This window comes from Somniosus microcephalus, chromosome 12 (genome assembly GCF_052327205.1).
Source record: "Somniosus microcephalus isolate GS21.2 chromosome 12, FLI_Smic_1.0, whole genome shotgun sequence".
Classification (NCBI taxonomy): domain Eukaryota; kingdom Metazoa; phylum Chordata; class Chondrichthyes; order Squaliformes; family Somniosidae; genus Somniosus; species Somniosus microcephalus.
The window spans coordinates 14,972,772-14,998,702 of record NC_140998.1 but is presented as its reverse complement, the minus strand read 5'-3'; the positions used below and the strand labels follow the sequence as shown (position 1 = coordinate 14,998,702).

The window sequence follows — 25,931 nt, the reverse complement described above, 5'->3', positions numbered from 1 at the left end:
CAACAGAATAAGATGCTGTTGAAACCACGGGTAACACAGGAGTGGAAGGTAAGGGGCCAGGTAATGGTCAGGAATTATGCCAGAATAGGGGCATTCGAACCATTATTTAAAGGACCCTATAATATCGTGGATAAGGCAAGTCCTATGGTCTATGCGATCCAGCTGCCGAGGCAAGTAAAATGGCTTCACATTAACCAGTGCAAGCTGTACGACTCCGGAGAGAGAAGCACAAAACGGGCCAAGGCCCAAGGAACCTTAATGAGTTTGATCAATGTGAGCCTTTCTCCCGTGCTGTGGGATGGTGAGGATGACTCAGAGGGCGGAGCGGCGAGACGAAGTAGTCGGGTGCCGAGACCCAGGGTGCTCTGGACACCTCCTCCTACTCCACCCCCGGGCCTCAAGAAGCCCAAACATCGGAACAGGAAAAAACAAAAGCGGTGATTGAACCAAAGTGTAAATATGTGTATCATTTAAGTGTGGTGTGGAGATGCCGGAGTTGGACTGGGGTGGACAAATGTAAGAAGTCACACAACACCAGGTTATAGTCCAACAGCTTTATTTGAAATCACAAGCTTTCGGAGCGCTGCTCCTTCTTCAGGTGAAGTGGAGAAATGCATAAAGACACAGCTTATATAGTCAGAGAATCATGTCAGATGTTTACAGGTAACCTTCCCAACTGCCATTTATCACACCTCGGCAGAGAGATAATCACAGCAGTCAAAGGTGTGAATGGTGTCCAAACAGGTCAGTCAGGGAAACATTACATCAAAGAACAATGAGGTGGGGTCACAAGGGGTCAAATATTGCACAGATGCGGCTGGACCTGCTGTGATTTCCAGCCAAAAAAAATGTTTTTTGTCTTTTTTTGTTTTTCATACAGACCCCAGCATCTGCAATATTTGACCCCTTGTGACCCCACCTCATTGTTCTTTGATGTAATGTTTCCCTGACTGACCTGTTTGGACACCATTCACACCTTTGACTGCTGTGATTATCTCTCTGCCGAGGTGCGATAAATGGCAGTTGGAAAGGTTACCTGTAAACATCTGACATGATTCTCTGACTATATAAGCTGTGTCTTTATGCATTTCTCCACTTCACCTGAAGAAGGAGCAGCGCTCCGAAAGCTTGTGATTTCAAATAAAGCTGTTGGACTATAACCTGGTGTTGTGTGACTTCTTACATTCATTTAAGTGTGACCTGTGAAGGGGCGACCACTCACAGAGCAGCGTTATTCTTTTGTTTTGTTTTTATAGAAGCGAATCGAATCAAGGACGCGAGATGAGGTGGACGCTGCGGATGAGCGTGTGGATGATCCTGATTAAAGCAGGGTGAGGAGATCGGGGCGACACCGAGACATTCTTTACATACGGGTGTATGGGAGGAACTGGCCCCACCATAACTCGGGTAGGGGTGGCGACACGGGGTAATAATGGTACAATTACATACTCCCACGATGGGAATTGGCCGGGTTGGCTAGGGTCGAACTCGACCAAGTATTCAAGGCAAACCGGGGACAAGATTGGGGAAGTGTCGGTGTCCTGCCCAAAGGTAAACATCACGACTAAGAGGGTACGGGTGAAAGAGGGTAGACGGGTTTGTTTGGAGTGTAAGGGGAGCACCCCCATGGGATGGTGGCGGTGGTTGCGGAAAACAGACAAAGGTAAAAATAACGCATCCACGGAATGGGAAAAGTTGGGTAATAATTCAAACAGGCGAACCATGGGAACTAAGGAAGGGGTAAAATTGTGTTGGGATAAATGGTGGAAGAAGGAGCAAGGAGTTTATGTGTGCTTGGTCGGGTCGGGGCACAGCTGCAAAGGGGGGGTTGCCATTACTTTCAAACGGCAGTGGTAGGACTCCGGGTCAGGAGTGAATTGGACTCAGAGTTTTGACTCTTGCATGACCCCGGATCCTCCAAAAGCAGTCAATGCGACCGAACTGGCTGCGAGCAGTGTTGAAGCCTCTACTGAAAGCCCCAGAGACTCAGGGTACAGAGGTCAAATGTCCCGTAACGGCACGCGGGCCTAAAAATGGGCCAGTGTTGATCCCAACAGGAAAAGTGATGTATCATACCGTATATTATGAAGTAGCATCGGTTATTCTTAATTTAACGGAGCTACAGTTGCCCCGGTGGTGCCTGCCAGAGACGGAAAAGTTGTATGAAAAGTCGTTAAAAGAAATGTTCAGACAATTCTACGAGAGGAATTATGGGGACGAAAGTCGGGGGGGAGTGTACAAACTGGTAAATAACAGCCACACGGGCTGGGGGAGACGAAAAAGGGGACTGATTAATGATGCGGCCACGGTGTTTAATACAGGGACGTCACTGGTCAACAGTATGGACAACGCGCTGTTGCAATTACAAGTAAATACCCTAAGGGACCAGCTAAGGAAAATACTGGGGGAGGGTAATGCAGTATAATGTGGATAAATGCGAGGTTATCCACTATGTTGGCAAAAACAGGAAGGCAGATTATTATCTGAACGGCAATAGATTGGGAAAAGGGGAAGTGCAATGAGACCTGGGCGTCCTTGTGCACCAGTCGCTGAATGTAAGCATGCAGGTGCAGCAGGCGGTTAAGAAGGCAAATGGTATGTTGGCCTTCATAGCGAGAGGATTCGAGTACAGGAGCAAGGATGTCTTGCTGCAGTTGTACAGGGCCTTGGTGAGACCACACCTTGAGTATTGTCTGCAGTTTTGGTCGCCTTATCTGAGGAAGGATGTTCTTGCCATGGAGGGAGTGCAGCGAAGATTCACCAGACTGATACCTGGGATGGCAGGAATGACGTATGAAGAGAGATTGGGTCGATTAGGCTTATATTCGCTGGAGTTTAGAAGAATGAGAGGGGATCTCATTGAAACTTATAAAATTCTAACAGGACTAGACAGACTAGATGCAGGAAGGGTGTTCCCGATGGCCGGGGAGTCCAGAACCAGGGGTCACGGTCTAAGGATAAGGGGTAAGCCATTTAGGACAGAGATGAGGAGGAATTTCTTCACCCAGAGAGTGGTGAACCTGTGGAATTCTCTACCACAGAAGACAGTTGAGACCAATTCATTAAATATATTCAAGAAGGAGTTAGATATATTTCTTAAGGCTAAAGGGATCAAGGGATATGGGGAGAAAGCAGGGACAGGGTACTGAATTTGGATGATCAGCCATGACCGCATTGAATGGCGGAGCAGGCTCGAGGGGCCGAATGGCCTACTCCTGCTCCTATCTTCTATGTCTATGTTTCTATGTAATGACATTGAGGGTCACGAATTGCAGGAAGACCAGGTGATGACGATTCATCTAAAGGAAATGGTAGCTGAGCTGGAGACTCACGCTCAGACCATCAATGTATTAATAAAGGAGGGCCAAAATGCGTTGATCGGGCTGCCCAAAATGATGCGTGTGTCATGTACGGGGCCTGGTTGTTAAACGAGGGGCGCAGTAATTTAAAGGATTTAAAACAAGGCCACGTACCGTCGTGGCTCAGTAACAGGCACCTAAAGGCTTTAAGCGCTTATAACAACATCATGAATCCGTGTCAGCTACGGTCGGCCTCCGAAGTGTACCCAGTCCCTGTCAACTGTGGTCAGAATAAACAAACGGTAATGAGGATAGTTCGGAGGATGCCGGTGATGGATCAGGCGCAACGACCCGCACCGGTATACCGGGTAGAAAACATTGGTGCAATTCGAAACAGGGTACATGTGAAGCATCATAAAACCCCTCAGTATGTTGTGAAGTTGGGGAACTCGATAACTGGCACTAGTCTGGAGGGATGTCAGGGAGCAGGTACACGTGTGGTATTGTGTCCCTACCATTTGAATCCTTTCGATCGGCCGGTACGTGGGTCTGAATACGGAGATGTGCCCAACGTTGATTGCAGGCTGGGAGCTGGAGATGACCGTCTTCCCTTCCTTCTTACACCTGGCAGTTGCTGTAGTCAGAGCTAGCTTCCGAGAGAGAGAGAGAGAGAGAGAGAGAGAGAGCTTCCGAGAGCGAGAGAGAGAGAGAGACAGAGAGAGAGAGAGAGAGAGAGAGCTTCCAAGAGAGAGAGAGAAAGCGAGAGAGAGACACAGAGAGAGAGAGAGAAAGAGCGTCCGAGAGCGAGAGAGAGAGAGACAGAGAGAAAGAGAGAGAGAGAGCTCCCACAGAGAGAGAGAGAGAGTGAGAGGGAGAGAGAGAGTGAGAGAGAGAGAGAGAGAGGGAGAGAGAGATTCCGAGAGAGAGCTTCTGAGAGAGAGAGAGGGAGAAAGGCAGAGAGAGACAGAGAGAGAGAGAGCGAGCTGTGGTGTGGTCAGTGCCCCCCCCCGGAGAGAGTGTCAGTGCCGCCCCCCCCCGGAGAGAGTGTCAGTGCCCCCCCCCCCGGAGAGAGTGTCAGTGCCCCCCCCCGGAGAGAGTGTCAGTGCCCCCCCCCGGAGAGAGTGTCAGTGCCCCCCCCCCGGAGAGTGTCCCGCCCCCCCCGGAGAGATCGTTGCCTACAGACCGGTCTGGAAATTAATCTAGGGCTGTTTTCGGGTCCAGGATTGCCCAGCGCGTGTTCCCGGGCCGAGAGGCCCCGAGAATCAATGGCAATTGTGCCTCAGGCCCCGGCAGCAGCTTCGGGGCGGGCTGGTCGGCTGCTGAGCATCCCCTCCACATGAGCAGCTCGCCCCGAAAGGTCGGGTTAATTGCGAGCTGCCTGCTTCACTGACAGTGGCTCTCAAGTAAGTCCTGGGAGCGGGGTGATTGGAGCGAGGGATGGGGTGATCGCGACGCCGATAGGTGCACTCTTGCTCCTGCTGGCTCTGCAGGGTGGGACTGGAGTCACATACAGGCCCAGACCGGGTAAGGACGGCAGGTTTCCTTGCACGAAGGGACATTGGTCAACCAGCTTGGGTTTTTACGACAACCCGACAGCTTCACGGTCACATTTACTGGGGCCCGCTTTTTATCCTGGGGGTTACCATTGATCAGAAACTGAACTGGACCAGCCATATTAATACTGTGGCTACAAGAGCAGGTCAGAGGCTGGGAATTCTGTGGCGAGTGTCTCACCTCCTGACTCCCCAAAGCCTTTCCACCATCTACAAGGCACAAGTCAGGAGTGTGATGGAATACCCTCCACTTGCCTGGATGAGTGCAGCTCCAACAACACTCAAGAAGCTCGACACCATTCAGGATAAAGCAGCCCACTTGATTGGCACTCCATCCACCACCTTCAACATTCACTCCCTCCACCACCGGCGCACTGTGGCTGCAGTGTGTACCATCTACAAGATGCACTGCAGCAAATCGCCAAGGCTCCTTCAACAGCACCTTCCAAACCCGCGACCTCCACCACTTAGAAGGACAAGGGCAGCAGGCACATGGGAACATCACCACCTACAAGTTCCCCTCCAAGCCACACACCATCCTGACTTGGACCTGTATCGCCGTTCGTTCACTGTCGCTGGGCCAAAATCCTGGAACTCCCTTCCTAACAGCATTGTGGGTGTACCTACACCATATGGACTGCAGCGGTTCAAGAAGGCGGCTCACCACCATCTTCTCAAGGGCAATTAGGGATGGGCACTAAATGCAGGCCTAGCCAGCGACGCCCACATCCCATCAATGAATAAAAAAAATTAAAAAAATTCCCGGTTTGTTTAAACTAAATTCAAATTTGCAAAACTGCCCCCTGGTGGTATTTGAACTCAAGTTCTGGCTTGATTATTACTCCAAGCCTCGTGATTATCAGTCCAGCAACACGACCACGACACAACAGTACCATTTGAAACCAAAACACCCACTCACCCACCATGAGCACTGCCGTGGGGATTTGGAATGCTCGACCTGAAAAGGTGCTGGAGGCTGATGCCATCAATAATTTTAAAAGGGAGTTGGACAGGCTTCTGGAGGATGAGGAACTGACAGGGTCACGGACAAAAAGTGGGGGTGTGGGACTGAGCGCGACGGGCCGAATGGCCTCCTTCTGTGCTGTGAGTTTCTATGGTTCCATGAGACCTGCCTACCAGCGCTAAATTAGCACCTGGCTTATTTTTCCGACTCTGTTTAATGTGAAGTTAGTTACAACAAAGCCACGCTGTGTCACGCCTGAGTAACATCCCAATACATTTTTATTCATTAATAAAAAAAAACAGGCACACGTACGCACACGCACATATATATAATATGTATATATACAGTATTTACAGCATTCTCAATCCAGGAGATGGACACTGTGCAAGGAGACAGCCGCAGCTTGAGCCAAGGGGTGGGCGAGCGCTTCCCACAGCCAGGCCCCAGTTATCAGCTGTCAGAGTCCAGCTCACTTTCCCGGGCTGCCGCTATCGCATCGCCTGAAGGCTTTAACGGCGGGGTGCTTTTCGAAGTTTTATTCCATTTCTGGGACTCAGACTCCTCTGACGATGATCTCTTCTGCCTCCTCCATTTGGCTCGGCGGTTTTTGAACCAGACCTGGGCAGACAAAAAAAAAATCAGAGAGAAAGCGTAAGTTCATTTCTGGGCACCGCACTTTAGCCAAAAGGATGTCAAGGGACTTGAGCACATAATCCAGTGCAGTGCTGAGGGAGTGCTGCACTGTCGGAGGTGCCGTCTTTCGGACGAGACGTTAAACCGAGGCCCCGTCTGCTCTCTCAGGTGTAGGTAAAAGATCCCGTGGCCACTATATCGAAGAAAGCAGGTGCATTCTCCCCGGTGTCCTGGCCAATATCTATCCCTCAACCAAAAACAGATGATCTGGTCATTATCACATTGCTGTTTGTGGGAGCTTGCTGTGCGCAAATTGGCTGCCGCGTTTCCCACATTACAACAGCGACTCCACTTCAAAAGTACTTCATTGGCTGTAAAGCGCTTTGGGACGTCCTGAGGTTGTGAAAGTCGCTATAGAAATGCAAGTCTTTCTTGGTTTCAAGGCCTTGGAGAGGGTGCAGAGGAGATTTACCAGGGATGAGGGACTTCAGTGATGTGGAGAGATTGGAGAAGCTGGGATTGTTCTCCTTAGAGCAGAGAAGATTAAGGGGAGGTTTAATGGAAGTGTTCAAAATGATGAAAGCTCTTGATGGAGTAGATAGGGAGAAACTGCTTCCAGTGGCAGATGGGTCAGTAACCAGAGGAGACAGAATTAAGGTGATTGGCAAAAGAACCAGAGGCGAGATGGAGAGATTTTTAGAAACATAGAAAAATAGGAGCAGGAGTAGGCCATTCGGCCCTTCGAGCCTGCTCCGCCATTCAATATCTCAATACCATAGTCCCGCTCTCTCCTCATACCCCTTGATGCCTTGCTGTTAATGTGGTGAAGCATCCCAAAGTTCTTGGGAAAGGGCAGAGATTGAAGTTGGGAGGCGAATTAAGTGAGGTGACTGAGGGTGTGATCAGACGTGGGTTTTAAGGAGGCTTTTGGAGATGGGAAGAGAGATAGAAAGGGGTTTGGTGCAAAGGTTTGTGAAAGATCTTTGTGGGGGGGTGGTGTGGTGAGGGAGAGAGAGGGGGGAGGTAAACACCTTAAACATTCACTCCCTGCAGTGTGTACCATCTACAAGATGCACTGCAGCAACTCGCCAAGGCTTCTTCGGCAGCACCTCCCAAACCCGCGACCTCTTCCACCTAGAAGGACAAGGGCAGCAGGCGCATGGGAACACCACCCACCTCCAAGTTCCCCTCCCAGTCACACACCATCCCGACTTGGAAGTATATCGCTGCTCCTTCATCATCGCTGGTTCAAAATCCTGGAACTCCCTCCCTAACAGCACTGTGGGAGCGCCTACACCACGTGGACTGCAGCGGTTCCAGAAGGCGGCTCACCACCACCACCTTCTCAAGGGCAATTAGGGACGGGCAATAAATGCTGGCCTTGCCAGCAACGCCCACATCCTGTGAATAAAAGAGTTGAAGTCACATGGATACAGGGCTGAACAAAGTTCTAGCGTTAGAGTGGAGGTGATGTCGTGGAGGGAAATTTGAAATCGCAATACAATTGTAAAACCCCAGTTGGTGCCCTTGGCTCAGATCAGCTCACTTGCTGAAACCTAGAGACAAAGTTTGGATCCTTCTACCCAGAGGACAACAGGCAACTAACATGTTCTAAACCAGCTTTTGCAGTGGCTTTCATCTGCTCTAGTTGCTAAATTCTCATTCATGTGTGAGAGATAACTCATAGAATCAGAATCACACAGCACAGAAAGAGGCCATTCGGCCCATCGTGACTGTGCCGGCTCTTTGGTAGAGCGATCTAATTAGTCCCACTCCCCCTTCTCTTTCCCCGTAGCCCGACAATTTTCTCCTTATTAAGAATTTATCCAATTCACTTTTGAAAGTTATTATTGAATTTGCTTCCATCACCTCTTGAGGCAGTGCATTCCGGATCATAAAAACTAGCTGCGTTAAAAAAAAAATCACTTTTCTATAAAAGGCATCAAGGGGTACGGTGCGCGCAGCGCTAGGGCCCTCCCCTTTAATCAGGAGGGGGAGGCCTGCAAAACCGCGGCGCTACGTGCTGACGGGCGAGGCGCTGTTGCACGTAGCAGCGTGATATTCGGTGGAAGCGCCCCAGGAAGGAGAGGGAGTTCTTCCCCGACTCCTGCTTGGGGCACTACCACTGAACTTACGGGGAGGGACACTAACTTTTTCGGGGCGCTAAAATTAGCACCCTGGTGAAGTTAGTGCCCCAAAGGGGGTGACAAAGAATTTTTGCCCCAAAGAGTCAATAATGCTACAATCAGTCCTGTTATACACACAGTCAGTGCGGGGACACTCAGTCCTGTTACACACACAGTCAGTGCTGGGACACCCAGTCCTGTTATACACAGTCAGTGCTGGGACACTCAGTCCTGTTATACACACATTCAGTGCTGTGACACTCAGTCCTGTTACACACACAGTCAGTGCTGGGACACTCAGTCCTGTTATACACAGTCAGTGCTGGGACACTCAGTCCTGTTACACACACACGCAGTCAGTGCTGGGACACTCAGTCCTGTTACACACACAGTCAGTGCTGGGACACTCAGTCCTGTTATACACAGTCAGTGCTGTGACCTCAGTCCTATTATACACAGTCAGTGCTGGGACACTCAGTCCTGTTACACACACACAGTCAGTGCTGTGACCTCAGTCCTGTTATACACAGTCAGTGCTGGGACACTCAGTCCTGTTACACACACACACAGTCAGTGCTGGGACACTCAGTCCTGTTATACACACAGTCAGTGCTGGGAAACTCAGTCCTGTTACACACAGTCAGTGCAGGGACACTCAGTCTTGTTACACACAGTCAGTGCTGGGACACTCAGTCCTGTTACACACAGTCAGTGCAGGGACACTCAGTCCTGTTATACACAATGTCAGTGCTGGGACACTCAGTCCAGTTATACACAGTCAGTGCTGGGACACTCAGTCCTGTTATACACACAGTCAGTGCTGGGAAACTCAGTCCTGTTACACACAGTCAGTGCAGGGACACTCAGTCTTGTTACACACAGTCAGTACTGGGACATTCAGTCCTGTTATACACAATATCAGTGTTGGTACACTCAGTCCTGTTATACACGCAGTCAGTGCTGTGACTGTTAGATCCATGTATCTTGATTTTGTGTGTCCTTCAATAACCAGACAAGAGACTGCAAGGAACAATCAACAGGTGTTTACTGGATGAGGGTTACTCTAAAACTAACTGTACAGATCCCTACTCAGCGTTTATATACAGGTGTGGTCACTGCCGGTGTGGTGTATGTACCTTTAAGAGGAACTATGTTTTTTTGAAGCCCCTGTGTACTGTAGTACCGGTAGTGACCACTCGGGTATATAAGCCTGTATAGCGTCTTGTATAGTTAGTTCACCTCCAGACTTTGTTCAGTAAACACTTGTTAAATCAACTCCTGCTTTCCGTGTCTCCATTAACACACGGATACAACAGTGGCGACGAGTTAGAAACGAACTTACCTGCAATTCGGCAGCACCTCAAGGAGATCGATTCCGCAGACGAAGGTCGAAGAAAAAAACCCCCCAAAAAGCTGTGGTTTCACCAGCTAAACGGGCTGGTGGCAGGTAGTGCACTGATCCTTCCTGGGCGGCGGGCTGGGGCTCGATCGGGTAGCTCTGCAGTGGGGCCGGGCAGCGAGTCGGAAGGCAGAAGCAAACAGAGACAGAGGGTGGAGCACTCAGGAGACGGCCAGCGCTGCAAAGCAGGTCGGCGTTCGGACCAAGCAGAGGGAGGGGAAAGTCCCAGAGAGTCCGACGGGAACGATTCTCCAAGTGACGGAGAAACTGTTAAAAATATATGTGTAAATAAAAACCGCGGAGAACAGCGTTGGCAGCAGCGGCAGCGGCGGGAAAGCGCGGGAGGCGCCATCTTGACTCAGCAGGGAAGAAGGGAAAGCGCGGGAGCTGCCATTTTTGATTTTCAGGATGCCTAAGACTGGCAATATTACTGCTTTCGATAGTGATATAGAGGATTGGACCACATATGTGGAAAGAGTGGAGGTATATTGCAAGGCGAATGAAGTAGCGGATGATAAAAAGGCATCGGTACTTCTAAATCTGATGGGCGCAAGGACATACGGGCTGTTACGAAACTTGATCACTCCAGCCAAACCGATGGACAAGAATTTTAAGGAGATTGTTGATACACTACAGGAGCACTTAAACCCAACACCGCTGCTGATAGCGGCATGATTCAAATTCTTCAGGAGGAATCAGCACAAGAATGAAAGTAACGCTGATTACCTCACCGAATTACGAAAGCTGTCAAAGCACTGCCAATTCGGGGCAGGACTGGCAGATTCTCTACGAGACAAATTCGTCTGCGGTCTCCTAAGCGAAGGAACACAGAAAAGACTACTTTCTGAGAAAGATTTGACACTGGACAAGGCTTTCAGTGTGGCTGTATCATACGAAGCAGCAGCAAGAGGAGCTGCAGAGATACAGCAAAAGCCACAGGACTTCGGCACCCATGAAATGACACGGGGTTTCGAGAAATGTTATCGCTGCGGCAGATCCACCCATGACCAGAGGGACTGCTGGTTCAAGGACAAAGCATGCAGGCAATGCGGAAAGATGGGACACATTGCACGTGTATGCTGATCTGGAAAAAAATCTGCTGACAGTAAAAAGGTCAATAAGGAAAAGTACAGAAAGGTACAAATGATGACGGACAGTAGCTACGAAGACCAGAAGAGCGATAGCGACTCCGGAAACAAGAGACTAAGCTGTCTCAAATTACATAATGTAATTGCCAAAGAAGATTACCAGACCATTTGGGTTACCCTCACAATAGCGGGGTCCCCAGTTAAAATGGAGCTAGATACAGGATCAGCTCTGACCGTCATAAGTTGATGGGATTACGAGCGGCTATTTCCGCATATACCTTTGAAAGACACATCCATTATCTTGAAGACATATACGGGGCAGAAAGTATACCCCAGAGGGAAAATAAGGGTGCCTGTTGTATACAACGGCAAGGAAATACAGAAGTAGTATTTATACGTTCTGCAAGATGGTGGTCCACCGTTGTTGGGACGTGAATGGATCAGAAAGATACGTTTAGACTGGCACTCCATTCAGGCACTGACGGTGACCAGTAAGAAAAAAAATGATGATGACGTCATACCTGGACGATTAAAAGAAATCTTGGCTAACGCCAAAGAAGTGTTTCAACAGGAACTAGGAACCCTGAAAGGCGCCACCGCCTCAATAAAAGTGGAAGATGCGGCAATTCCCAAGTTTTTTAAGGCAAGGCCGGTGCCATACGCAATTCGTCCAGCAGTCGAGGCAGAGCTGGAGAATTTGGAAAAAGCAGGCATGTTATCCAAGGTAGATTGGAGCAAGTGGGCAACACCCATCGTTCCGGTCATGAAGAAAACGTTGAATAATGATAAATCTGAAGAACAGAGAAAAATTCGCATCTGTGGGGACTTCAAGGTGACTGTAAACCCGGTTCTTCATACGGTACAGTATCCTCTTCCGAGGATAGAAGATATTTTCGCCTCACTATCCGGAGGGAAACGTTTCACCAAAATTGACTTGGCACAGGCATATCTACAGATGGAGGTTGAGGAGGCCTCTAAAAAGTATCTCACGGTAAACACACACAAAGGCCTGTACCAGTACAATCGGCTGGTTTTCGGAGTAGCATCAGCTCCAGCTATCTGGCAAAGAGCTATGGAGCAAGTCCTGCAAGGGATTTCGGGGACTCAATGCTACCTAGACGACATCCTTGTAACAGCAGAAAGTGACAACGAGCACCTTGCCAATTTGGAGCAGGTGCTCACGAGGCTGAGAGAACGGGACCTACGAGCAAATCGCCCCAAGTGCGAATTTTTCCAGAAACAAATATCATATTGTGGCCATGTCATTAACGAAGAAGGGTTGCATAAATCACCTGAAAAAATTGAAGCAGTCGTAAAAGCCCCAGCGCCTGAAAATGTCTCACAATTAAGGTCGTTCCTAGGATTAATAAATTACTATCATAAATTTTTAACAAACTTGTCAACGGTTCTGCACCCTCTTAACGCACTGCTACAAACGGGAGTAATTTGGAAATGGAGCGAAGACTGTAAACGTGCCTTCCATAAATGCAAAGGCTTGATCACGTCCAAGGAAGTGTTGGCTCATTACAACCCATCACTGCCAATCAGACTGGCGTGCGATGCATCCCCTTACGGCGTGGGAGCGGTATTATCGCATAAATTCCCTGATGGCTCAGAGCGGCCGATAGCTTTTGCGTCACGCTCATTGAACTCAGCTGAGCATAACTATGCCCAGATCGACAGGGAGGCACTCAGCTTGGTGTGGGGGGTGAAGAAATTCAACCATTACCTACACGGACAAAAATTTACCTTGTTGACTGACCATCAACCCCTCGTCTCCATATTCAACCCTAAAAAGGGCGTTCCCATTATGACAGCGCAAAGGCTACAGAGGTGGTCCCTTTTCCTAGGGGCACACCAATATGACATAGAATACAAAGGAACAAAACAGCATGGGAATGCTGACGGTTTATCGTGCCTACCGTTGCCAACGGTAGAAGAGGCACCTACAATGGACCCAGTGGAGATGTTCCACTCGACCATAGTGGAATGTCTACCAGTGACAAATTCTACCATTGAAAAGGAAACGAGAAATGACCCGACTCTCTCACGAGTCTACAATTTAATGGTGAAGGGATGGCCAGCACATGGCGAACCACTGTTGCCAGCATTCTCGCAAAGAAGAGAACAGCTGTCAGTGTGCCGAGGAACCTTGATGTGTGGATCCAGAGTGGTGATTCCACCCAAACTCCAGGATAAAGTGCTAAAGGAGCTTCACGAGGGGCATCTGGGTGGAGTGAAAATGAGGATCTTAGCCAGAGCGTTTGTGTGGTGGCCAGGTATCGATGGAGACATCGAAGAAATGACCAAGAGCTGTCTAGGATGCCAGAAGGTCCAAAACGCCCCACCACAAGCCCCTCTACATCCATGGGAGTGGCCCTCATCTCCCTGGCAAAGGGTACATATCGACTTTGCTGGTCCATTTATGGACTCCATGTTCTTAATCGCGGTTGATGCACACTCCAAGTGGCCTGAGGTAATAAAAATGTCCTCCACCACCACGGAAAAAACCATCACAGTATTAAGGACCATATTCACCAGGAATGGGCTGCCTGAACAGATCTGTTCTGATAATGGACCGCAATTTGTATCCGAAGAATTCAGGAAGTTCTTAAAAAACAATGGGGTTAAGCATTACACGTCCACCCCATACCATCCCGCCACCAATGGATTAGCTGAAAGGTTTGTCCAGACCTTCAAGAAGGCCATAAAGGCCATGGGTAATGAAGACATAAATCTACAACATAAGGTAGATAACTTCTTGTTTGCGTACAGGAATGCAACACATGTGGTTACAAACCAAACCCACGCCATGATGTTTTTCAATAGAAGACTAAGATGTCGGCTGGATTTGATCAAGCCAAACATCAGAAGGGACGTGGAGAACCGGCAATTTCAAGGCATGAATGAAAGGCCAACTAGAACCTTCCAGATAGGTCAACAAGTTTTGGCCCGGGACTACCGTACCGAGAAATGGCAGCCTGGAACTATTTGCACACGACTAGGACCGCTGATGTAGAACGTGGACATTGGAGAAAGCATAATAAGGCGCCATGCTGACTAGATCATAGAGTCATCCGAAAAGGGACAACCTACACCACAACTCTATACGCCTAAGCAGAGATACCCATAGTATCTACCTCCGATCCGGTGATACTGGAACCAGATGAACCCGACACTGGCATTCAAGCCGAATCGACCTTGCCAAGAGAACCTACTACACCACCGAAACCTACTATACCACCGAGGCGTTATCCGGACCGAGTCAGGAAGCCTCCAGAGAGACTGAATTTGTAATTGATTAACTTTAGCAAATGTGTAGATTATTGTTCTTGTAAAAATGTTAATTAATGATTACTTAAAATGTTATGTACTATTTATCTAAAAGGGGAGGAATTGTGGTGTATGTACCTTTAAGAGGAACTATGTTTTTTTGAAGCCCCTGTGTACTGTAGTGCCGGTAGTGACCACTCGGGTATATAAGCCTGTATAGCGTCTTGTATAGTTAGTTCACCTCCAGACTTTGTTCAGTAAACACTTGTTAAATCAACTCCTGCTTTCGGTGTCTCCATTAACACACGGATACAACAGCCGGTACTATAGTATACAGGAGCTGTAAAAAGTAGTTCTCCCCTTAAAGGTACATACACTACAGGGATCTCAGTCGTGTTATACACACAGTCAGTGCTGGGACACTCAGTCCTTTTATACACACAGTCCATGCTGCGACACTCAGTCCTGTTACACACACACACAGTCTGTGCTGGGATACTCAGTCCTGTTATACACACAGTCAGTGCTGGGACACTCAGTCCTGTTCTTCACACAGTCAGTGCTGGGACACTCAGTCCTGTTATACACAATGTCAATGCTGGGACACTCAGTCCTATTGCACAAACAGTCAGTGCTGGGACACTCAGTCCTATTGCACAAACAGTCAGTGCTGGGAACTCAGTCCTGTTACACACACAGTCAGTGCTGGGACTTCAGTCCTGTTATACGCACACAGTCAGTGCTGGGACTTCAGTCCTGTTATACGCACACAGTCAGTGCTGGGCCACTAAGTCCTGTTATACACAATGTCAGTTCTGGGACTTCCAGTCCTGTTACACACACAGTCAGTGCTGGGATACTCAGTCCTGTTACAGTCACAGTCAGTGCTGAATCACTCAGTCCTGTTATACAAATTGTCAGTGCTGGGACACTCTGTCCTGTTCTGCACACAGTCAGTGCTGGGACACTCAGTCCTGTTATACACATTGTCAGTGCTGGGACACTCAGTCCTGTTACACACACACAGTCAGTGCTGGGACACTCAGTCTTGTTACACACACAGTCAGCGCTGGGACACTCAGTCCTGTTACACACGCAGTCAGTGCTTGGACACTCAGTCCTGTTACACACACAGTCAGTGCTGGGACACTCAGTCCTATTGCACAAACAGTCAGTGCTGGGACACTCAGTCCTATTGCACAAACAGTCAGTGCTGGGAACTCAGTCCTGTTATATGCACACAGTCAGTGCTGGGACTTCAGTCCTGTTATACGCACACAGTCAGTGCTGGGACACTAAGTCCTGTTATACACAATGTCAGTTCTGGGACTTCCAGTCCTGTTACACACACAGTCAGTGCTGGGACACTCAGTCTTGTTACACACACAGTCAGCGCTGGGACACTCAGTCCTGTTACACACGCAGTCAGTGCTTGGACACTCAGTCCTGTTACACACACAGTCAGTGCTGGGACACTCAGTCCTGTTACACACACAGTCAGCGCTGGGACACTCAGTCCTGTTACACACGCAGTCAGTGCTTGGACACACAATCCTGTTGCACACACAGTCAGTGCTCGGACATTCAGTCCTGTTACACACACACAGTCAGTGCTGGGACACTCAGTCCTGTTATACACACAGTCAGTGCTGGGACACTCAGTCCTGTTCTGTACACAGTCAGTGCTGGGACACCCAGTCCTGTTATACACACAGTCAGTGCTGGGACACTCAGTCCTGTTGCACACACAGTCAGTGATGGGACACTCAGTCCTGTTCTGCACAGTCAGTGCTTGGACACTCAATCCTGTTGCACACACAGTCAGTGCTCGGACATTCAGTCCTGTTACACACACAGTCAGTGCTGGGACACTCAGTCCTCTTACACACTCAGTCAGTGCTGGGACACTCAGTCCTGTTATACACACAGTCAGTGCTCGGACACTCAGTCCTGTTATACACACAGTCAGTGCTGGGACACTCAGTCCTGTTATACACACAGTCAGTGCTGGGACACTCAGTCCTCTTACACACTCTGTCAGTGCTGGGACACTCAGTCCTGTTATACACACAATCAGTGCTCGGACACTCAGTCCTGTTATACACACAGTCAGTGCTCGGATACTCAGTCCTGTTATACACACAGTCAGTGCTGGGACACTCAGTCCTGTTATACACACAGTCAGTGCTGGGACACTCAGTCCTGTTATACACACAATCAGTGCTCGGACACTCAGTCCTGTTATACACACAGTCAGTGCTCGGATACTCAGTCCTGTTATACACACAGTCAGTGCTGGGACCTCAGTCCTATTACACATACTGTCAGTACTGGGACACTCACACCTGTTACACACACACACAGTCAGTGCTGGTACATTCAGTCTAATTATACACATTGTCAATGCTGGGACACTCAACCCTGTTCTGCACACAGTCAGTGCTGGGACACTCAGTCCTGTTGTTCACACAGTCAGTGCTGGGACACTCAGTCCTGTTATAAACACAGTCGATGCTGGGACAGTCAGTCCTGTTATACACACAGTCGATGCTGGGACACTCAGTCCTATTGCACACACAACTAGTGCTGGGACCTCAGTCGTGTTATAAACACAGTCGATGCTGGGACACTCAGTCCTATTGCACAGACAGTCAGTGCTGGGACACTAAGTCCTGTCATACACAATCTCATTTCTGGGGCTACCAGTCCTGTTACACACACAGTCAGTGCTGGGACACTCAGTCCTGTTACACACACACACAGTCAGTGCTGGGACACTCAGTCCTGTTCTGCACAGTCAGTGCTGGGACACACAATTCTGTTATCCACACAGTCAGTGCTGGGACCTCAGTCCTTTTATACACACAGTCAGTGCTGGGACACTCAGTCCTGTTATATACACAGTCAGTGCTGGGACACTCAGTCCTGTTATATACACAGTCAGTGCTGGGACACTCAGTCCTGTTATATACACAGTCAGTGCTGGGACACTCAGTCCTGTTATACACATTGACAGTGTTGGGACACTCAGTCCTGTTACACACACACAGTCAGTGCTTGGACACTCAGTCCTGTTGCGCACACATTCAGTACTGGGACACTCAGTCCTGTTACACATACTGTCAGTACTGGGACACTCACTCCTGTTACACACACAGTCAGTGCTGGGACACTCAGTCCTGTTATACACACAGTCAGTGCTGGGACACTCAGTCCTGTTACACACACAGTCAGTGCTGGGACACTCAGTCCTGTTATACACACAGTCAGTGCTGGGACCTCAGTCCTGTTATAAACACAGTCGATGCTGGGACAGTCAGTCCTGTTATACACACAGTCGATGCTGGGACACTCAGTCCTATTGCACACACAACTAGTGCTGGGACCTCAGTCGTGTTATAAACACAGTCGATGCTGGGACACTCAGTCCTATTGCACAGACAGTCAGTGCTGGGACACTAAGTCCTGTCATACACAATCTCATTTCTGGGGCTACCAGTCCTGTTACACACACAGTCAGTGCTGGGACACTCAGTCCTGTTACACACACACACAGTCAGTGCTGGGACACTCAGTCCTGTTCTGCACAGTCAGTGCTGGGACACACAATTCTGTTATCCACACAGTCAGTGCTGGGACCTCAGTCCTTTTATACACACAGTCAGTGCTGGGACACTCAGTCCTGTTATATACACAGTCAGTGCTGGGACACTCAGTCCTGTTATATACACAGTCAGTGCTGGGACACTCAGTCCTGTTATATACACAGTCAGTGCTGGGACACTCAGTCCTGTTATACACATTGACAGTGTTGGGACACTCAGTCCTGTTACACACACACAGTCAGTGCTTGGACACTCAGTCCTGTTGCGCACACATTCAGTACTGGGACACTCAGTCCTGTTACACATACTGTCAGTACTGGGACACTCACTCCTGTTACACACACAGTCAGTGCTGGGACACTCAGTCCTGTTATACACACAGTCAGTGCTGGGACACTCAGTCCTGTTACACACACAGTCAGTGCTGGGACACTCAGTCCTGTTATACACACAGTCAGTGCTGGGACCTCAGTCCTGTTATACACACAGTCAGTGCTGGGACACTCAGTCCTGTTATACACACAGTCAGTGCCGGGACCTTAGTCCTGTTATACACACAGTCAATACTGGGACACTCAATCCTCTTACACACTCAGTCAGTGCTGGGACACTCAGTCCTGTTACACATACAGTCAGTGCTGGGACACTCAGTCCTGTTACACACACAGTCAGTGCTGGGACACTCAGTCCTGTTATACACACAGTCAGTGCTGGGACCTCAGTCCTGTTATACACACAGTCAGTGCTGGGACACTCAGTCCTGTTATACACACAGTCAGTGCCGGGACCTTAGTCCTGTTATACACACAGTCAATACTGGGACACTCAATCCTCTTACACACTCAGTCAGTGCTGGGACACTCAGTCCTGTTACACATACTGTCAGTACTGGGACACTCAGTCCTGTTATCCACACAGTCAGTGCTGGGACACTCAGTCCTGTTACACATACTGTCAGTACTGGGACACTCAGTCCTGTTATCCACACTGTCAGTACTGGGACACTCAGTCCTGTTATCCACACAGTCAGTGCTGGGACACTCAGTCCTGCTATACACACAGTCAGTGCCGGGACCTTAGTCCTGTTATACACACAGTCAGTGCTGGGACACTCAGACCTGTTATACACACAGTCAGTGCTGGGACACTCAGTCCTGTTATAAACACAGTCAGTGCCGGGACCTTAGTCCTGTTATACACACAGTCAGTGCTGGGACACTCAATCCTCTTCCACACTCAGTCAGTGCTGGGACACTCAGTCCTGTTATACACATTGTCATTGTTGGGACACTCAGTCCTGTTATACACTCAGTCAGTGCTGGGACACTCAGTCCTGTTATACACACAGTCAGTGCTGGGACACTCAGTCCTGTTATACACACAGTCAGTGCTGGGACACTCAGTCCTGTTATACACACAGTCAGTGCTGGGACACTCAGTCCTGTTATACACACAGTCAGTGCTGGGACACTCAGTCCTGTTATACACATTGTCAGTGCTGGGACATTCAGCCCTGTTACACACACAGTCAGTGCTGGGACACTCAGTCCTGTTATACACATTGTCAGTGCTGGGACACTCAGTCCTTTTGCACCACAATTAGTGCTGGGACACTCAGTCCTGTTATACACATTGTCAGTGCTGGGACACTCAGTCCTTTTGCACCACAATCAGTGCTGGGACCTCAGTCCTGTTATACACACAGTCAGTGCTGGGACCTCAGTCCTGTTATACACACAGTCAGTGCTGGGACACTCAGTCCTTTTACACTCATAGTCAGTGCTGGGACACTCAGTCCTGTTATACACACAGTCAGTGCTGGGACACTCAGTCCTGTTATACACATTGTCAGTGCTGGGACACTCAGTCCTTTTGCACCACAATCAGTGCTGGGACCTCAGTCCTGTTGCACACACATTCGGTGCTGGGACACTCAGTCCAGTTACAGATACACAGTCAGTGCTGGGACACTCAGTCCTGTTCTGCACAGTCAGTGCTTGGACACTCAATCCTGTTGCACACACAGTCAGTGCTGGGACACTCAGTCCTGTTACACACACACACAGTCAGTGCTGGGAAACTCAGTCCTGTTACACACTCAGTCAGTGCTGGGAAACTCAGTCCTGTTACATATACTGTCAGTACTGGGACACTCACTCCTGTTACACACACACACACACAGTCCGTGCTGGGACACTCATTCCTGTTATACACACAGGCCTAGAAATTGGGTATAGCCCCGCTTGAGGCGTTAGAACTGGCGGTGCGCAATGTTTATAGCCAGACGAAACTTATTGCTGCCTGGCGAGATATTGGGTTGCATCGCCCCCAAAGGGGATTGAGGCACTAATTCAGCCGTTGCATGGTGCTCCTAAGGCGCAAAAGTTCAGGCGCTACTCAATATCGACGTGGACGGGCGCAGCGCAGGTGATCTCAATTACAGGAAACCACGAGACATCCAGGCGCCGGCCGGCTCTTAAAGGGGTGGGTCAGTCAGCCTGAGCTTCAACACCCAATGCCCTGTAGGCCTCAGATTCGGCGCTCGCCCTTCTCTGGCGTTAGAAACTTGTTGAGCATGGAGAAGGTTAGACAGAGAGCAGAGCGCTTCAGCACTGAGGCTCTGGACCAGTTGGTGGCTGCAGTTGAGCGCCGTCGAGATGTCCTGTATCCGGACAATGGCAAGAGGCCGAATCAGAAGGCTTACCGACGATCTTGGAGGGAGGTTGCTGTGAGGGTCAACTCCAGCAGCATGGCGACCAGGACCCCTGTTCAGTGCAGGAAGAAATTCAATGACCTCACACAGATCGTTAGGGTGAGTGATGGTTTAGCAAACTTCTGATTCCCTCCATCTGCAGCTGACTTCGGGCACCCTGTTGCCATGATGCCCCAATGGCCATCTGCCAGCAAGCACCCATGGCCCTTTCTGGGCACACACATGGACAGATGTCTCAAGGCCTCATGTAAGGGCTCTTGCACATGGGGGGCATGAGATGATCTCTCAAGGCATCATGTAAGGGCTCTTGCACCATGGGGGGCATGAGATAATCTCTCAAGGCCTCATGTAAGGGCTCTTGCACCATGGGGGGCATGAGATGATCTCTCAAGGCCTCATGTAAGGGCTCTTGCACCATGGGGGGCATGAGATGATCTCTCAAGACATCATGTTACAGAACTTCCCCTTTTTTCCCCTGCAGTCCAAGCTGGCGATGATCCGAAAGGAGCAGCGTCGAACCGGTGGCGGACCTCCACAAGTGGTCACTCTCACGGATCTGGAGGAGAGAGAGTGCACCAGATTCTTGGAGGACGTCTGTCTGGTCCTGTGACCACTGCATCTGCCGACCCCATTTCCGACAGCGAGGGTAAGACTCTCACCTTTTTCACCTGTTGCCTTCCACTTGGTCCCCCCGCCAGCATGCATCCTCAGTGTGCAGCCATGTCAGAGCCTTGCCGCAATCTGGCATGCCTTTCCGCAAACCTGTCCTTTTGCTAAAGCCACTCTTCCACCTCCCTGCTTTCAGATGAATCAGCACCAACTCGGGCTCAACGCACTGAAGCTGCCAGTGCCAGTGCCACCGGAGGCGAGGAGCAGGAGGAATCCGGACCAGCCGTTGCAGAATCCGGGGAGCGGACACATCTACAGACTGGGGATAGTAGTCCCCTGGAGGGGAGCGGGGGGGGGGGCTCTGAGGATGAACCAGTTGCCGGAACAAGCGGCATGCAGCAACGCAAGGGAGACAGGCAAGTTCGCCCACTGTCTCCCCGGAGGGCAAGGCAGGTAGTGATGACTGCTGCACAGAGTGCAGAGGAGGTGCGTCGCTTGGCTGAAATGAGCACGCAGTCCCGGCTCAGGCACATGGAGCTGATGGCTGCAGTGGAGAAGATGCCTGAGTCAATAGATTCATTGGCTAAGAGTATGTTGGACTTCGGGGCAACAATGGAAAGGACTCTCCAGGGCTTTGGGGCAACAATGGACAGGACTCTCCAGGGCTTCGGGGCAACAATGGACAGGTCTATCCAGGGCTTCGGGGCAACAATGGACAGGACTCTCCAGGGCTTCGGGGCAACAATGGACAGGACTATCCAGGGCTTCGGCCCAACAATGGAGAGGACTGTCCAGGGCTTTGAAGCCGCTGTGGAAAGGACTGTTCAGGGCTTCGGACAATCCCTGGAAATGTCTGTCCAGGGCTTGTCCGAGGCAGTGGAGCGGTCGGCACCTGCCTTGTCCGAAGCAATGGGAAGAACTGTCCAGGGCTTCTCCGAAGCACTGGCACCTGGCACACAGGTCCTCACTGTTGCCACGCAGTCACTTGCTGGGCTCCTCCACACCCAGATTGAGGCAACGCGATCTCTCACTGCAGCCACCCTCTCTGCATCAGTTAGGATCACCCCGGGCCCTTCCAGTCCCATACAAGGCCAGGAATAAGTGGAGCTTGCGATTGTGGCGGATGAGTCGAGCCACTCCCCTCAGATAGCCAGTGTGTCGTCCGACCATGGTGCAGGTGTCCTCTCTCGGCAGGTGACCATTGCACATGCCAGCGCTGGTACGTCTGCAGTGCAGCTGCCACCACCTGCAGGGCACACTGCTTCTAGCCATGGTCACATCAAGCATCCTGCGTCCACACCCTCCAAGCCCAGAGGTCGGCCAGGCCGTCCCTCAGGGGCTTCTGCGCTTCCAGACAGTCAGCAGGCGTCCCCCAGCCTTGAGCCCGTCACTGGGCTCCAATTACGTAGGAGCAGCAGGGAAGGAAGGGGCCGGGCGCGAAAGAGAAGTCGTTCTCCCTCAAGGGGCCAGTTGTAGAGGGAGGTGCTGAGACGTTTCTTTGTCCAAATTCAAGGACACCCTCACCTGTTGTTATATTTGCAGAAGGTTTGTTGAGTTTTGCGGCTTTGCCAAAGAGTTCACAGTTATTTTGTTACTTATGGTTTCTGTTGACATTACGTTGTTTTGCTGTAATGAAAGACTTTTATGACAATAAACAGAAGTTTCAATGTGGCATGGTGCACGTGACTACTTTCAGTGATGCTGGCATTCAGAGGCCGTCAAACATCCAAAGTGCGCAGGAGTTAAGACTCTCATCATTCCGCCACAGGGGTGTCGAAAGTAGTCGTGATGAGCCTCTGACGTATGGCCCTTCCACTTTCAGGAGCCCTTCCATCTTCCTCCTCCTCCTCCTCCTCCTGCTCTTCCTCCTCCTCCTCCTCATACTCCTCCTCCTCCGCCTGCTCTGCTGGTCGTTGAGGGACAGGTGGAATTGGCTGGGTGCGTCGATTCGCCAAGTTGTGGAGCATGCAGCAGACGATGACGATGTGTCCCACTTGCTGCGGCGAGTACTGCAGGGATCCCCCCGAATGTTCCAGACATCGGAAACGCTTTTTGAGAACACCAATAGTGTGCTGTTCACTGTGCCTTGTCGCCCGATGGCCGCTGCTGATCAGCTCTTCTGCTGGGGTGTCGGCCACACGGAGTGTTGTCATCAGCCGTGGGCAGAGAGGATAGCCCTTGTCCCCAGTAAGTCAGCCTCATGTTAGAGCCAGCCCCTGAAAAATTTTACAAACTGAGGTCAACCGCAGGATAAAGGCATCATGGCTGCACCCTGGGAAATGCGCGGTGACTGCCATGATGATTTGGCGGTGGTCACAGACCAGCTGCACGTTGAGGGAGTGGAACCCCTTGCGGTTGCGGAAGTCCTAAGGATGCTGGCAAGGCACCCTCAAAGCCACGTGTGTGCTGTCAGTCGCCCCCTGCACCATGGGGAAGTCCGCAATAGAAGCGATACCCTGCGCGCGCTCCGCCTGCTTGTGCAGGGTCAGAGGGAAGGTCATGAATTGATGCCTTCGTCTATAAAGGGCATCTGTAACTTGCCGGATGCAACAGTGGACTGTAACCTGAGCGATAGTCGCAATGTCCCCAATGGCTGACTGAAAGGATCCGTTGGCATAAAAATTGAGGCCATCAGTCAGTTTAGCGAACACGGACAGAGAGGTTCTGCACCGTTCACGCGGCTGCAGATCCTGACCAAGCAGGTGGCACAGATCAGTAACAACGTCCCTCCAGAATCGGAGCCTTCGCAAACACTGCTCCTCCGACATGTTAAGGCTTGACACCTGCTGCCTAAAGACCCTCGCAGCATCCCGTCGGATTGGCCGACCTCCATTGCCCCTCCTCCTTCTGGCCAATCCTGGCCCTCTCTCCCGCCGTCTCTCTGCCCCTTCACAGTGCTGGGCCATGAGGCCGTCGCCCTCCAAAGCAGCTCCCATTCCGATGCCAGTTGGTCAAAAGGCTGTTAGGTGTAGTGCTGCAAGTGCTCCGGACAGGTTTGAAGGTCCCAAGTACTCTAAAGCTAAATTCCCAAAACTCTGCTCCACAGTAGCTCGCCAACTCTCTCCAGCAATGATCGCAATGAGCAGGCCAAGTGGCTGAAGATTCTGCACTAGAGCTGTCCCCTTTAAATAGCGCCCCCCTACTCCGAGAAGGGCCTGCTAGCCCTCCCTCGAACTGTCACTAATAGCGCTAGGCGTTAAGGCTCCGGGCACCACCCAATATGCGCTCAGGCGCTCCTAAAAGGCGTTGCACACTGAAATGACGTCATGATCTGCTTGCGCGCGCGGGCGCGCGTAAACACTTAGCGCAGGCGTTAAATGTATAGTCAATATCTGAGTTGTCGCTATCTTCATAGCGACCGCCCCAACATAGGGTATCGCCCCAATTCTAGGTCTCTTTAGGCGCTCAGCGCCGGCGCTACCAACCGAATTTCTAGGCCACACTGTCAGTGATTGGACACTCAGTCCTGTTACACACACAGTCAGTGCTGGGACACTCAGTCCTGTTACACACACAGTCAGTGCTGGGACACTCAGTCCTCTTACACACTCAGTCAGTGCTGGGACACTCAGTCCTGTTATACACACAGTCAGTGCTGGGACCTCAGTCCTCTTACACATACTGTCAGTACTGGGACACTCACACCTGTTACACACACACAGTCAGTGCTGGTGCATTCAGTCTAATTATACACATTGTCAGTGCTGGGACACTCAATCCTGTTCTGCACACAGTCAGTGCTAGGACACTCAGTCCTGTTCTTCACACAGTCAGTGCTGGGACACTCAGTCCTGTTATAAACACGGTCGATGCTGGGACACTCAGTCCTATTGCACAGACAGTCAGTGCTGGGACACTAAGTCCTGTTATACACAATATCATTTCTGGGGCTACCAGTCCTGTTACACACACAGTCAGTGCTGGGACACTCAGTCCTGTTACACACACACACAGTCAGTGCTGGGACACTCAGTCCCGTTCTGCACAGTCAGTGCTGGGATACACAATTCTGTTATACACACAATCAGTGCTGGGGCACTCAGTCGTGTTATACACACAGTCAGTGCTTGGACACTCAGTCCTGTTATACACACAGTCACTGCTGGGACACTTAGTCCTGTTACACATACTGTCAGTACTGGGACACTCACTCCTGTTACACACACAGTCAGTCCTGGGACTCTCAATCTTGTTATCCACACAGTCAGTGCAGGGACACTCAGTCCTGTTACACACCGTGTCAATACTGGAAATCTTAGTCCTGTTACACACAGAGTAGTGCTGCAAAATAGAGTCCTGTTATGCACACAGTCAGTGCTGGGACCTCAGTCCTGTTATAAACACAGTCAATGCTGGGACACTCAGTCCTATTGCACACACAGTCAGTACTGGGACACTAAGCCCTGTTATACAAAATGTCATTTCTGGGACTACCAGTCCTGTTACACACACAGTCAGTGCTGGGACGCTCAGTCCTTCATTATGAACAGCTAGCTTTAGCTAGTCATTTATTCAGCCATGTGGACTAGTGTACAGGCATCCATCTTGACTACTGCATCATGGGTAGCCCCTTACGAAACATACAGCTCCACCTAGTGTACCATTCTAGAATGACATGTTACTGATCATTACATCCCCCTTTCTTTGAGGTTAAACAAAATCAATATCA

At 50.3% G+C, this 25,931-nt stretch overlaps 1 protein-coding gene across 1 annotated transcript in view; it reads right to left on the bottom strand.

The window, feature by feature from the left end:
• Window positions 1-6,123: 6,123 nt before the first annotated feature.
• Window positions 6,124-25,931, bottom strand: part of gsc (goosecoid) — a 234,610-nt gene continuing 214,802 nt past the window's right edge. Inside the window, exon 3 of the mRNA XM_086002599.1 lies at window positions 6,124-6,434. Within this exon, the coding sequence (XP_085858725.1) occupies window positions 6,267-6,434 (168 nt within the window). The 3' untranslated portion in view covers window positions 6,124-6,266. The remainder of the gene's footprint in view (window positions 6,435-25,931) is intronic.